Source organism: Pseudopodoces humilis, chromosome 8 (genome assembly GCF_049639895.1).
Source record: "Pseudopodoces humilis isolate 2021_Gansu_Grassland_sample_001 chromosome 8, ASM4963989v1, whole genome shotgun sequence".
In the NCBI taxonomy this organism is placed as follows: Eukaryota; Metazoa; Chordata; class Aves; order Passeriformes; family Paridae; genus Pseudopodoces; species Pseudopodoces humilis.
In genome coordinates this window covers 18,162,833-18,178,372 of record NC_142207.1, presented here as the reverse complement: position 1 = coordinate 18,178,372, position 15,540 = coordinate 18,162,833, and the positions used below count along the sequence as shown (strand labels likewise).

Sequence of the window (15,540 nt, the reverse complement as noted above, 5' to 3'; positions counted from 1 at the left end):
CTTCTTTTTTGGTTTAGTTGTTTTCCTCTCACATATTGTCCCTCTGTACCTTTAATTTAGTCTTTCAAAATAACTAGATACACATATTTTGAATAGAGAGCAAACAGGTACTTGGATTCCTTATGCTTTCCTAGAATTGCTTTAAATAAACTCTGTTTTATCATTATAGCATCTAGGACTTTCCAGACCTGCTAAACAACTTCAGATGCTCACACCACACCCCTGGTTCCCATCCTGCTTAAGGATTACATTTAATGGTAGGGTGAGCACACATGGTGTGTAACATGCTTCAGCAGCCTATTGAAGTTTAACTGACTGACATACACAGTGAAACTTTCCAGCTGCACCTAAAATAAAGTTTGAGACAGCAAAATTTGCCTGTTAACTTCCCTAACCATGAGTTTAGGAATTAAAACCAAAGTGAAATCCTGATTCCAGTAAAATAACCAACAAACAACCCATGAGTGAAATAATTTTTGCAAGGAACAAAGGAAAATAAAACACAAATCAAATATCCTTAAAAAGAACAGCTTGATTTATTTGTTTACTGCATTATATGCAGGATTCTTATTAGAAGAGTACTTCATTCACACAAATCTGTAAACCTCAGTGGGAGAGAGACAAATATATTTCTTCTCTTACCACAGTTGGGACCCTAGTCAAAAATATGTATAAAATCCTGTAGCTTCTCACTCTTCAGTTCTATGGCATTCTGTCACACACTTTACATTTAAAATATCACTCAAGGCTTCTGTATGTCATCAGCACAACTACTGCACGAGTGCATACATATGTACACAAGCACATGTCCATATATGTCACTTGAAAAAGCACATACACATATATACTTATGTTTTTCTCACACTAGAAATGTGTATACCATGCAGGCAGACTTCTACCTTTAATTCTGAAAAAGGCACATTCATTTCCATAGATGCCACTGAGGAAAAGAAAATCAAGATAAGACTGCTATAATCATTTAATTGATTTGGATATGTACAACATTTATTTTTGAATAGGACAGGCTACCACAGGAAAATAAATATAAATATACATATTAAATAAATTAAATATAAACGTAATATTAATTATTAACAGCAGACTTAATCTACATGCAGCTTATAAAATACTGTTATAACATTCTACTATCATAAAGACTTACTCTGTACTGACGTGGTTTACTGGAGCTCATGACTTAATAGAAGATTTTTTAGATTGCTGTTGTGTGTCTCAGCAGTCCCTTAGACAAGAAATGAATCTGCACATGTATTGATAAATAAGAGTGGGAAGAATTTATATGAATATTTTTAGGTTTTTTTTGAACATCAGAATGGCTTTGGGCACACAGTATGAGACCAGACTCCTTGGAGTGTGTGTACAGAATAAACACATTACTTCATAAGGTAGGCTGAGGGGGTAAGAATTTTACACTGAACTCAGATGAGGCTAGAGCAAACATCTTACATATTCTAAAAGCCTGCTGTTTTATATATATACTCACTACTATAGCATATACTAGTGAGAAGGGAGTCGTCTCCAACAGCAAGGCGTGTTTTCTTGTTTTGCTCCATAATCAAACATTATGCAACCCAAACCTGCAACCTTCTCACGGAAAATATTTGAAAATATTCTTACTGGAGGTAAATATTCTTATTAGATATAAAATTAATACTCTTGCAATATTCATTTTACATCTAGAGATTTCTGACTGTTAATAAATTTGGCATTTGGGTTTTACAGAAGCTGATGACAAATATAAAATAACCACAACAGAGGACAGGAATCTGAAAAGCACTACTATCAGAATCTGGTTGTAAAGAGATGTATTCCAATAGAAAATGAGAAATTCCAGAGCCTCTGAAAAATCTTAAGTAGCAATCTGCTACAGTGCTCACTCCAATAAACCCATTCTTCCTATATAAAACTGTACTGTAGCTATACTATAAATACCCTCTCAGGCAGGATTAGTTTTTTTCCTCTGTTTACCCCTGTAATGAGTGAAAGAAAATGCCTTAAAGCTGTATGGTTCTATTGGCTTAGGTGGCAGGATGACTGATCAGATTCTGTCACAGACTGTGTACACTATTCTCAACTCTGAGCACACAACACCAAGCAGAGGCACTCATTGGCCTCCAAATTAGTTAGTGCCAATATTCCCCCTTCCCACAAATGGAAGACATTCTCCTAACATGTCATACTAACTAGATGTGAATGATAGGGCATAAACATGGAATTTTCTCTTAAACTCACTCTGACATAAAATTTTCACAGAAACAATTACCAGAGGAAATAGTTATTTTTTCAAAAATAAGTACTTCCTCACAGTGCCAGCATTTAAATGTAATAAAGCAGAAAAAAATACTTCAAAAAAAAACCCAGATTGCTTTCACTGTATTTCTAAGCAGTATCATGCCTTACACACCCCTCTAGTACTTACGAGTAAAATGATTAGAAGCAGATGGGTGGACATTACTTCCACTGTCAGCACTTTCACTGCTAGAAACATCATCATCTGATTCCCACACACATGAACAGGGTGAGGTTCCACCAACTTCTTCAAACTTCCTCTTTAAAATTCCACTCATTGCTGCAATGCTGTCACCATGCACCTGTAACAGGAACAGAGGCAATGAGGCACTGTAACACCCACCTGTGCAGGTTTCCCAATTCACTTATCATGAAAGAGTCCATGCATCAATCAGATACTACTGCCTGCAGCTAAATGGGTCCTTAACCAAGAGTTTTGAACAACTTTACCAAGAAGGAATCAAAAAACCCTGCAACCTAACATCAGTATATTTATCATCTCACTGACTTTAAGACAGAAGGTAAATGCTACCTGTATTCTACCAATGCAGACAATTCTATACCCAATCTCATACATAAAAATATATATATTCAGTTATGCAGCAGATTTAGGTCAAGCATAATACTCCAATATAATTAATCAAATATGGACTTTTATACAACATTTAAAAACATCCTTGGCACCAAGGAACATTACATTAAAAAAAAGTTCTGTAATAAATATAGTTCAGAAAAAACCTCACTGTCTCTTTTGATTTATTTTAAGGGTCTTATTTATGTAATTCTCAGTATTAACAAATGCCCACAACAACAATTAGATTTGAGAGCTGTATGAGACACTTTGCATCTTTCCAGGCCAGGTCCTGCGTAAACATTTTGGCTGGCTCATTTTGCCATTTTAATTTACTCAGAAGTTTCTTGCCTAGAATTTTTGAAATTCAGATATGAGTACTGGCACACAAGTAGACTATCTCCATTCACACAAGCATCAAAGGACTGGGTCCATCCTTAAGAACCTGACTTTATAATCACATTGCCCAGCAAAGCCAGAGTCATGTTGAACATTCCTTATTGTTTCCCTTTCATATATACAGCTGATCTTCGTATCTCCATTTATGGAATACCAAGCAGAAAAAGATCAAAATATTTTTAAAGCAATTTTAAGATAATTTTAATACATCTGATAGGTTGAAACAATTTTTCTCTATCTTTAATTTAAAAATAGTTTACTATCACCCTCATTACTGATTAATTCCTCCTGCAGACTGAAAATTAATTCTAAGATCTTAAAAGTTACAGATAATATCTACACTCTATGCTAATCAGTGAAATTCTGCTGTAAATTGCTGGGGAAAAAAGGCTGCTGTTTGATGCTTTTAAGCTTTTAGTATCAAAAATTCTCATCTGATGCCACTTGCCTTCAGCTTGTTAAGCTGCCAATTCATTTCATCTTATAACATAGTTATTTCTTCCAGTAAGCTTCACTCTACCTTTATGGATGTGTCTAATTTAGAGAAAAGATTTCAGTATAGATGTGGAATCCTGACATAATGCTAAGAACAGATGTTGCATAAGATGATCTTCAGCACCAATCTTGTTTGCATGCAGAGCACGCTAAAAATTAAATAATAAATATATTAGGCTTCCATACAGTCAGTCACACAGACTGTATGAAATGTGAGCATATATATGAAATATGTGCTCACCATGATGTTCTCAGCTTGTTTTACTATTTATGAAAAAAATGTTTTCCTGAAAGGTATTTCTTCAGGGTAAATGTATGACTCAAACAGAACTTGCTTAGATCTCAACCTTTGCCCTTTTGTCCAAAAATGAATTACTATAAACTGTAAAGAAAGCACTGCATTTTTATTCTGAGGACATGGAAAGGATAATTTAGTATCACATTGTAATAACCTTTGCAAAAATGCAAGAATGAATTTTTATGAACCAGCCTCTAATAAAAACACATTTACAAAAAAGAAAAAAGAGAAAGAGATAGAAGAACTAAACACACACATATTGAATCACCACAATTTTTAAGTCACCCCCCAAGTACAGGTTCAGAAACAGCTCCTCTATATTGTCCCCCATATCCTCGCTATCTCTTGCCAACCACCTTTTGCATTGTCTCCTGCAGTGCTTACAGCACTGAAATTGTGAAATCACCATTATTTCCATGGCAACAGCCTGCAATATCAAATCCACAGGATTATAGCATGACTGTAGAAGAGGGTAAAGAAGCAGCTGGAGTGTGAGAAAGAAAATGCTTACACTCAAACATCTCAGTGAAGAGAGTGAGAAATGAGCTGACAAAGAGTTTACCGTACAACTGAGACCCAAGTCAAATCTATGTGTGCACTCATTGAAATTGTGGCTACAGGAGTCATGAAGTTCCAGGTCCAAAGAACATAACTGCACTGCAAGGCAAATCTAGTATCTGTGATCATCGTGAGTGTGCAGCCAGTCACAGAGCAAGAACTCATCTCATACCCTGAGGTGACTTCCAGAAAAAAGCCCTTTGGTCAGACACTGTCTCCCACCAGTGAAAGCACCCGGTGACTGGATGTCTAAATGGTGTCTTACACATCAGCAAAGTTGCTGCACATAGTGAGTGAGGGTGTCAACAGCCAGAGCTGTTCCCAGCAAGTAGCAGAAACAAATATTTTTTACACCAAAGGGTTTTAAATTTGCCTGGTTTTAGCATAGCCTACATATGCAACAAATGTCACAACCTGGGAGCAGCAAAGCCATTTCATTAAGATAATTTATATCATGAACCATAACGAATGGGCCTCAGGATCCTTGGAAATGACAAAGGCTAGCTCTATCATCTAGCTGATCAAGATAAGGTACAGGAGGTGCAGGGATACTGCAGAACCACAACACAATGAAAGCACAGCTTAACCATTACATATATTTAGTGTGACTGTTGCCTGATTATTGTTCTGAATCTCTTCTAGGAAGATTATTGAGAAGGTTGTTTGATAAAGTAGCTGTGATAAAATTTAGGTGTTGCCACATTCCCAAGATCTGTTGATTCTAATCTTTCTGTAATCAAGTCTCCCCAGGAATATGTTACATGGGGGAAAGGAGATACTTCTATTACTCAAGAGCTTGGCTATCACAGAGAGAGATTAAAGAGTATCTAAAGCTGTTTGTACACACTATGTACCAGCAGGAGATCCCTTTAGAATAACATCTGTATAAACAGATGCCGCTCCATAAGCCAATATTCTTCAGAAAGAAGCACATCTGCACAGTAGTGCACAAGGCATGTTCTTTCTGATAGCCTTATTTACACAGGCACCCTGCAGTACCTGAGCAAGATCCACATCTACAGGAACTAGGACATAACAAGCATGGGACACACAACCCAGTGCTGTTTATAAAAGCATTATTTTGCTCTTTGCTCATTGTGTGATATATCCCAGCAGAAGACACAGATACATTCCAAAGACCAACAGGAATAAGCAACATTCAAACATTCTAACAGCAGTGAGGCCACAAAGTTAGTGATATCACTAAAGGTTCCTAAGTGCACAATTGGGAAACCAGGACAGAGAGTTCAACTGAATTGTTCTCTGTCCTGCAGCATAACTACAATTTAATAGGTAAATTCAGATTTTGGGGAATCAACTGAAGCAACTGCTGTCACAAAGAAATCCAAATCCAATCTCATTTTAACAGAAGACCCCAGAGGTAAGTCTAATGGTACAAGGCACCAAAGACCTACACAAGTCAAATTTCCAATACATGAATGGAAAGCAAAACTATAAATAAATCCCGTAACTGATAGGAGGAATCATAAGGGTAATGTAACTATGCAGTGATACAATTTTGCTAACACAAGTCACTTATGGTATGTGAGACTACCATTATATAGGATGGGAATACTGTTAAATACACAGAAATAATTCAGCAACAAGTATATTCTGAAAAGAAGGGAGCTAATGTATATAGGTATAAAATGCAGTGGACAGAAGTCCATGTCTGACTATAGGAACCAAACAACAGCACATGACTAAGAAAAGCAAATGGATGGTCAATCAATATTCTTGGACTTCCACTAAGGCACCAGTGAGGTTCAGCCTTCAGAGGCTGAAAAATAACCGCCAACTACAGGTAAAGAGATATCATACTTACCCATTTGGTTAAAAAGGGCAAAAGTTGGCTTGAAAGGCTCAATTAGAAACACACCTTTCCAGACGATTACTGAACGGCTGTCTATTAGCTACAGTTGATTTGGAGCAGCATCCTTTCTATTCACACAACTGAGTAACAAGCAGATACTGGAATCTTTCCTGTTCATAGATACATCCTTCGCAACAAAAAAAATCCTTGCACAGCGAAGTGATATATCATCCTCTGCCATCCATGCTTGTGTGGCATTAGTCCAAAGCAAGGCAAAGCAAAGTTGAAACAGAGGGAACAGTATGAAAGCAAGGAAAATAAGCTAACACATTGCTATGAGCTCTAGATCAAACACCAATTACCTAACACAGTTAAGGACTCTTCAAGAAAGTGACAACTTGACACAGCAGAAGCATATGATGGCTATGGGCTGTGAGAAGGATGATCTTTCTTACAACACCCCCCATCCATTTTTTCATCCTTTACTTCCTAGTTTCCCTCCACCCTGATCAAACTACTCCTACAATGAGATCATTTAGCCAGCTCTCTAGCTGCAGGTGTGCTGACAGGCGAAGCAAGTCCTCAAAGCTCCATGGCAACAGGCTTTGCCTTCCTACGATGCCAGATAACTGGTAGGCACCCGATATTTAAAAATTTCAGAGGCAATATGTTATTACTAGAAGATAAAAATCCCATGTAAATGTGGGAGATACATTTCACATTGTCATAGTACTATCTGGAACCAACAAAGTATAATAATATAAAAGCCTGGCTGGTTTGACTTTCCCTGGTACCTAAAAAGGCTGGAAATTTTAGAAAATTTTGGTAACAATCTCATTGCAGCAGACCTTTAGAGATCTTCTTTATACAGCAGGTATCTCCAAATCCCAGTGAAAGGCCTAAAAAGAGTGATGTTAGAATTACTGAGTGAGAGGACAGGTGACAGTGCATTCATTACCTGTGCTCCCAGGAGAAAATTTTTCTTATGAGACTGTGGTAACATACACTGCCAAACTTGTTCTACAAAACCTAATAAGTCGCCATATCCTCAGTGTCTTGCTGACACCCATGGACAGTTTACATACCGGGCATGACATTCTGTGCTGTGGAATATCCCTTTGGCCAGTCTGGGTCAGCTGCCCTGACCATGCCCCCCTCAAGCTCCTTGTGTAGCTCCTCACTGGCAAACACGGCAAAGACCTTGACATAAAGCAAGCACCACTTAGCAACAGCCAAACCATCGGTGTGTTGTCAATATCATTTTCATACTGAATCTGAAAAACACAGCACTGACCCAGCTACTAAGAAGAAAATTAACTCTGTCCCAGGCAAAATGAGGACAAGTCACAAAGACAAACCCAATTTTCATCCTAGCCAAAATTTTCAAATAAATGTTTTGCAAAATTCAGTGTTATAGTATAAAGCTCATACAACATCATCTGGGACACTGAACAAGTATGGAGCATACCTGTGAAGAAATAAACATCAAGCATGTACCATATGCAGTAAACATTAAAAAAAGATATGAAATAATAAAACAGAACCTTATTCAAATTATATATCATCATGATTTAAAGAAAAGCCTCACTACAGAAATCAGTTATTGACTAAAGCTACAGAAAAATCAAGAGGAAAAAGAGCTCAAGAACACATTGGCATTTGCAGTGGAGGGGGCTGGGGGACAGGGTGTAAGAAATCCAACTACTTATTTCTTTGGTTTATTTATGAAACCTGATTTTGTACTAATTTCCTCTTGAGACTTGATTACATTTCATGATAAAATCTACCTGACTAAAAAGTCTCATCTGAAAATAAAACAAAAACTAAACATCAAAGGTGGGCATTAAATAAATAACTGTCCTATGTGTCACACTGCATTTTGCTTGTCTCAAATGCATCAACTGAAAGTACAGAAAAATATAAAGTCTGTAGCAGCAATACAAATTCACTTCTGAACATAAAACACTTCTATGCAAATGACTGCAAACTGAACTGGAGGATGCAGAAAACAGATGTTACACATTAAACATTACTGCAAAGTACTCATCACAAACAACTCCCACCCACTGGCCAGTCAGAATGTACTATAACATTCTAGGGAGACTTGGCAAATAATTTCACAGTCAAATCACGAATATTGATACTCACAAGCCAAAATGTTTGGGTTATTTGTGATTAATAATCTTTCTGAATTTAAGTCTTTTTCTTAGCCTGCGAACAAAGCTTCATTTTTTTTAAGGACATTTTTCTTACCTGTTAAATAAATGCCAGCAGCAGAGATGGTTGTGAACTAATCAAGGTACTTGCTTAGCTCCATATAATGCACTGAATTATTCTGCTCTTTGTGTAACTGACAGTTTTAAATTTGGGAGGGGAGGGGTAGTCAAACCCAAAAGCACCTACAGTGACATCATCATTCACACAAAGAACATTACTTGCTTGTGAAAATGACTATTCACATAAGGAACTGCATTAATGCAGACAAAAAACCATTTGCATGAATGCTTGCAAACAGTGAACAACAGAGGTACATGAACATGAATCAAACAGCTGTTCAGAATTCAAATTAATGTTTGCAATACATGTTTTGCTGTATTTGGCAGCTCTAATCATAAGCACCAGTTGCCAGAGGTAGGCTCTGGTATTTTCAATACTACAATCTGTAAAATTTACAAATACATAGCAAGCTAATTCCAGTTAAGAGACTACACTGTATAGGTACAGTGAATACCATTGGAATAATCTGACTCTATATAATCTGATATATATTTGTTTACAGCAGCAGTCAACTTACACAAATGTAAAATAGGTGAAGTCTTTCTCTCCTCATTTGCTTCAGCCTAGCTAAATGCACAGCACCAAGTAAATCCTTCAGGATAAGACCACAATTCAACCTGGGGAATCTGTTCTGGCACTGCAAGCCAAATCCTGCCAAGTCTACTCTTTGCAGGGTTTCTATACCATCACTTTACAGTACTCCTGATTTCACACTTGAGTACTAATCCACTAATCTTCTAGACTGCCTACACATTGTTGTACACTCTAACACATGCCACCTAGCTCCACTGGCAATGAATTTAAAATGCAAAAACGATGCTGGCATATGCTCACTGCTCGCATCTACAAGCCCTACAGATGCTGATAGATCTGGCTCCTTTATTCTTCCAAAAGCATCTTACATGGTCCTACATGAACCAAGCATGCAAATATCCCCCTCTCCATCACCCAGCACAAGACTCCTGCATACAGCAACAGTGAAATGGCCTTCTAATTCTTAGCTACATCAATTGATGTCAACAGTTGAATAAAATGCTTGTGTAATTCAGGCAACAAAAGAAAATTATGTGCTAGTTTTCTTAAATTTTCTCTCAGCATGCTTCCCAAAGAATAAAGTAAAATGAGTAGGAGGCAGCATTAATTCAACCAGGAAGCCAGGACCTTAGCATTCAGGTCTCCAGCAATGAAGGTCCAAGATGGTAGAAACACATTGAGAGGAATTCAGCAAGAGGGCCTTCCTGTCAACAAGAGATTAGTCCACAAAACCTACTTGAGCTTGTGTTTCATTTATAACAGTTTTCTCAGCTTGCTACAGCAAATCCTAGAGGAAAACAGGAGATTCAGGAGAAAGCCATCCTGAAGCTGGGTCACACACTCAGATTCATAATGCCTAACGTCCATGTAAGTCATCTAGGACACTTTTAGCAGCACCTGTCAAAGTCCTTTCCATAGTTTTCAGGTAATGCTACTGAAGACCTGGTACTGGGCCCTTCTCTTCCAGGTTTTGAGATGTCATCATGAAATTTCATCAATTTAAAACGTTTCACCCAAAATCTCTGCATGAGACTTTCTTTTACCCTTTTTAGAGAAAAAAAGAAATTACTACCTGTATCCCAGAAGAAATGTTGAAGTTTGTATAGATGCTCCCAGAAAAGGCTTACTACTATTGGCATGGACTGTATTTCTGGAATGCTTGCAGCAAAGGTGTGGCCAGAAGTCACAACTGTTTCTAAAACTGAAATGTGAAAACAGAAAATCGCTAGTGCCACAGTAGTCAGTCCTACTGACTTCTACAGATACACAGAGTTTTAGAGCACAGCGAGCATGTAGATGATGGGAAGAACAAGCCTGTCTGTTACCTGGAAGACAGCATACTACCAGCACATCTTTACTGCACCTCTTTGCAAAAGGACATACAACATTTGGCTTGCTTAGCAACTTCCCAGCAACTGGAATGACGCTCCAAGACTGGCAGCCGTGTATTTGGCACAGCAGCTTTGCATTATGCTGCTTCCAGCTGCAAAAATGGCAGTAGGGTCCAGCTTGTAATGAAGACTGGAATGCTATCAACTTCCTGAGTGGCCTTTATTATAAATTTTGCCTAGATTAGCCCATGTAGTAATACTAACTGGCAACACCTTTTCATACTATTTCAGTACTGATTTTCCATGCTGCTCCTCCATGAACATCAATCTTGCACCCTGCCTGCAGAGGAACAGCAGAACATGGCAGGGAATCCTGTGTATCTCCTGCCAAAGTACAGCATGGCCATGGCTGGTACAGGCCAAAGGGACCTTTCACCCTCTCCAGCCCCAGTACACGTCACTCAGCCCCCTGTTACATGCTGCATTAGCACACAGTTCCTTTGGCGCTACCATCAAAGCCAGTAGAGAGAGAGCGTGAATTTAACAGCTCTCCTCTTTTGCTCCATGTTCTCTGCATCTTGACACAGGGGGCTGCCACACTCTACTCTGAAATACGTAGTGTTTAATAGATTTTCAAAAATACAACCAATGAAAACAAAACAAACAAACTCACAAAAACACTCAACATGTCCAAATTCAGAAATCTGAACCCCAAAAGCAACATGAACTTGTAACACAAAACTATACTGAAGCATATTTGCAAAACTCGCCCTGAATGAGGTTTTCCTCTTTTTTTTTTTTTTTCTTCTAAAAATACAGGAACAGACTCTTCCAATTTAACTGTGTAAGTACTAAAGGGATGTGTGCACATGACCAAGTGGTGACAGGGAAGAGCAGATGCAAATTGTATGTAAAAAATGACCAAATATTTCATACCTTGTTCTGGCCAGTTTTTGACAATAATAGTAATACTTCTACATGACAAGATAAAAAAAGGACTAACTTTAGAAGATTACAGTATAGAAACAAGATAAGTGGGTATGTTGGAGATTTTCTGCAGAGTAGCAAACATGGTAAGATTGTCTTCACCTTGTGGTCTGATATTAACTGTACAGCACAGAATTCTCTTCACACATGAACAAGCTATGCTGAAAATTGCCGGAAAAATCTCGACTGGCAGAATCCTCAGCTCATCTGTTTGCAACTTGCTATAAAAAAAAGCCAAACCAAACCAGGAAAAAAAAAACCAAAAAACTGCAGTACTTCCTCCATGTTATCATCACTATCTTTCACAACCTAGACATCACAGGCAATATGCAATAAACTTTCTTGTTACTATTTTTACCAGATGAGAACCTCCGCTTCTATATCCAAAACCCAAAGGATTCACGACAAATTGGCACAACTTGGCTACCACTATAAAATGCAAAGATGCACTTCTAGCAATGTATCACACCTTAACTTCCTCAAATAATGTTTAGATTACTTATTATATCCATAGAATCTTAAACTACAGATACAGGAAAAGGAGGTTTAAATTAAAGGAACTCAGGTTTTTCCACCTTAGTTGAAAACAAATTATTCTCAAGAAGACTCATAGAAAGGTTTCTATAATCCATTTAATTATTTGCTTTCTTAATATGCTGATAGTCTCATATAGAATGAAAGATACCATATCCTTTCCTCTCACTTGTTTTGCTGGGTTAAGAACTGTCTGGATGGATGGGCCCAGAGGGTGATGGCAAACTCTGCTGCATCCAGTTGGTGTCCTGTCATGAGTGGTGTCTCTCAGGGATCAGTGCTGGGCCCAGCACTGTTTAGTATCTTTACTGATGATGAGGGGATTGAGTCCACCATTAGCAAATTTCTGGTTAGGTCAGGGTGTCGATCTGCTGGAGGGCAGGAAGGCCCTGGGGAGACCAGGGCTATGAAGTTCACCATGACCAAGTGCTGGGTCCTACACTCAGGATACAACAGCCCCATGCAGTGCTACAGGCTGGGAGCAGAGTGGCTGGGAAGTGGCCCAGTGGGAAGGGTCCTTGGGGTGCTGGTTGGCAGTGGCTGAGGGAGCTGTGGGTGTTTAGCCTGGAGGAGACGTGGGGGGACCTTATCACTGCCTGCAACCCCCTGGAAGGAGGCTATAGCCAGGTGAGGGTCGGTCTCTTCCCCCAGGCAAGCAGCAACAGAACAAGAGGTCACAGTCTTAACCTGTGCCACGGGAGGTTTAAGCTGGACATAAGGAAGAATTTCTTCACAGAAAAGGTGACCAGATATTGGAAACGACTGCCCGGGGAGGTGTTTAAGGAAAGACTGGATGTGGCACTTAGTGCCATGGCCTAGTTAACATGGTGGTGTTTCATCATAGGTTGCATTCAGTGAGCTCAGAGATCTTTTCCAACCTAATTGATTCTGTGATATCAAGTAATCAAAAGCAAGTATTCGCTTTAATTAACCTTTGGCACTTGTGATGCCAGTTAAAAATGGTTTTAGTATTAATTTGCAGAGGATTAATTATTATTATGTGTCACAATACCTTGTAATATTTTAATGCTGTCTTTAAAACATTTCATAACAGGAAAAATGCACTTTTCAATGATGAAAAATGAATCAGCATACTGACTAACATATGCTACCAGAAATTATATATATACACCAAGAAAATAAAATAAGAGAGGTATATTTAGCCCACTAAGAAAATGTTTATTTGTTCTGTTTTCTAGGCACTAGCAGGAAATCATCCAATGGGAAAGAAGCAGAAACAGAAAAAACTGGTATTTTTAATTTATACTGAATACCAGCAAACAACAAAACAAGTTATGATATGTGGAAGGGATAAATAATGAAGAACTGGATTTAAAAAAGTGGTATGATAGAATATCCCAGGTTGGAAGGGACCCACAAGGATCACTGAGTCCAGTTGCTGCAGGGAGCAGTTATGCATTTTTAACGGAAAATAATTAATTCTTTGAAAGATGAAACTGCTCAGCAATGCTAAGTAATTGAATGCTATTTCTTGCTTGTAACAAAATTTTTAGAGATACAGGTTTTGGCTTTTGCTTAAGATAATTTAATATTTTACTTAAAACGCTTTGCATGATATTTCAGTCATCTGCACATACAACTGATAAGGAAGCATTCACTAATCCAATAAATAAAAGAAAAAAATAATTCTTTTATTTGCAGGTTGTTAACTTACAAAGTCAGTGCTTAAGCACACTTTTTCTATCGACTTCCCTGGGACTAAGCCTATATCTTCAAATATTATACAACACCTTTGCTGCATCACCACTATGAATTTTTTTAACCAACTTTCTACCTGCTTTCTACTTTATCTAGTATACCTCCCACTCACATGCTCCCTTCTCAGCAGGGTCTCCAACCAAGGCTAATGAGCTTATCTCATTTCCATGGAGCTGGTGAATGCTGGCAGCAGCTGACAGTGAATGCTGGACAGAAAATGCAAATCTGTAGTTCATGTAGAATACCTGAATCATTAGAGAACTTTAAAACTAGTGACAGCACAGTAGTTTTATTCAGTATCTTTCATGCTGTCATTATTAAGCAGTAGATATTTTTAGCCACCAAAAGCCAAATCCATCTGCAGCAGCAGCGTTTCCAAGGAGACAGAATAATTTAAACACATGTGGAACTACATCTCTGTTTTCATCAACTCCTCTCTGTTACTGGAGCACTTCTGAGTCAGATTTCTCATTTGATGAGGGGAAAGTGATTTGAATACATGGATTTGAGACTGTAATTTAACAGTTGAGCTTATGCTTTCAGATACATATCCATTACCTACAAATAACAAATATTAGCATACAACTCCACTATTTTTCAGTCAGTGTTATTTACCAGTGTTTACATGCCAGTATAACAAAAAAATCCCAACCAAACAAAAGGTACAGGTCACCAGTCTTCCAGAACAATTTTGTGAATCACTGACATTTGGTGCAAATTACTGATTTTTTTAAATTTTATTTTTTTTTAGCAAACATACCAGGCTCCATTTTCTGAAGAAACAGCTAGGAGAAAAGGACACCACTCCCAATGATAAGGTACATAAGTAAGTGGACAAAGCTTCTTCCAGTCCTTTTTAGCATTCATAAGAGTTCTATTGACTTGTTCCAGTTTTTCTTTATGGGACACATTTTTACTAATTGTAGGTCAGCTTTCCGGGAATTCTCTCAGTGAATACAACAAAAATAGATTCATGCATTTACTGATTTTAATCTCTGAAATCTATTAAAACTAAATTCCACCATTTTAGCTTCACAAATACATATACACTCAAATAAATTATAATCACAATTTATTTACATCAATTAATATTTTTGCTTCAAACCAGCAAAAGAGAGTCCTGTATAGCAATTATTTCCTACATGTAAAATGTAGAGATAAGTCAATAGAGAGCTAACTAATTGAAATCCTTGCCCCAGTGAGGCGAATAACAAAATATCCTATTGTTTAAGTGGGGCAAGGACTTCTTTCTACCTGTAGTCCTATATTCTCATATAACATGACTTGATAAACAAATCTACTTTCTGTACCAAACAATTCATTTGCTGCTTGCCATCTCTACACTGTGTGAACTAACAGCTGCTGCTAACACAAACTCTGCAGAAGCAAGCTGTTTCAACGATTTATTAAAACTCATATGTAAATGCTGTAGGTACTACGAGATTTATCTGTCTCATACACATAATTATATGCATCTTTTTTTCTTTTATGACAAAGATTATTTTATACCTGAGTTATCAACCACATTCATTCCAAACCTAAAAATAATGAAAAAAAGCTACAAAATCCCTTTTAGTAGTTCTGAGGAGCCATTCTTACTGTTTGTCCACCACTAAATAAGACAGTTTCAGAAGCAGTTCATTTTTCTATCCAAACTCAAAGAAAGCATTTTCAGATCTTCCAGCACTCTCTTCCTGTTGGTAGCATACACTGTATT

General features: G+C 37.7%; 1 protein-coding gene across 3 annotated transcripts in view; it reads right to left on the bottom strand.

Moving 5' to 3' along the window:
• CSRNP3 (cysteine and serine rich nuclear protein 3) overlaps positions 1–15,540 on the bottom strand; it is a 100,999-nt gene that overhangs the window by 67,980 nt on the left and 17,479 nt on the right. For 2 of the 3 annotated variants that reach the window (XM_014249219.2, XM_088059024.1), the window contains exon 2: positions 2,438–2,609. In XM_014249219.2, the coding sequence (XP_014104694.1) occupies positions 2,438–2,585 (148 nt within the window). In that variant the 5' untranslated portion in view covers positions 2,586–2,609. Of the gene's footprint in view, positions 1–899; positions 941–2,437; positions 2,610–15,540 lie in introns of those variants that run through there. The other variant, XM_088059026.1, reaches the window with a different exon arrangement.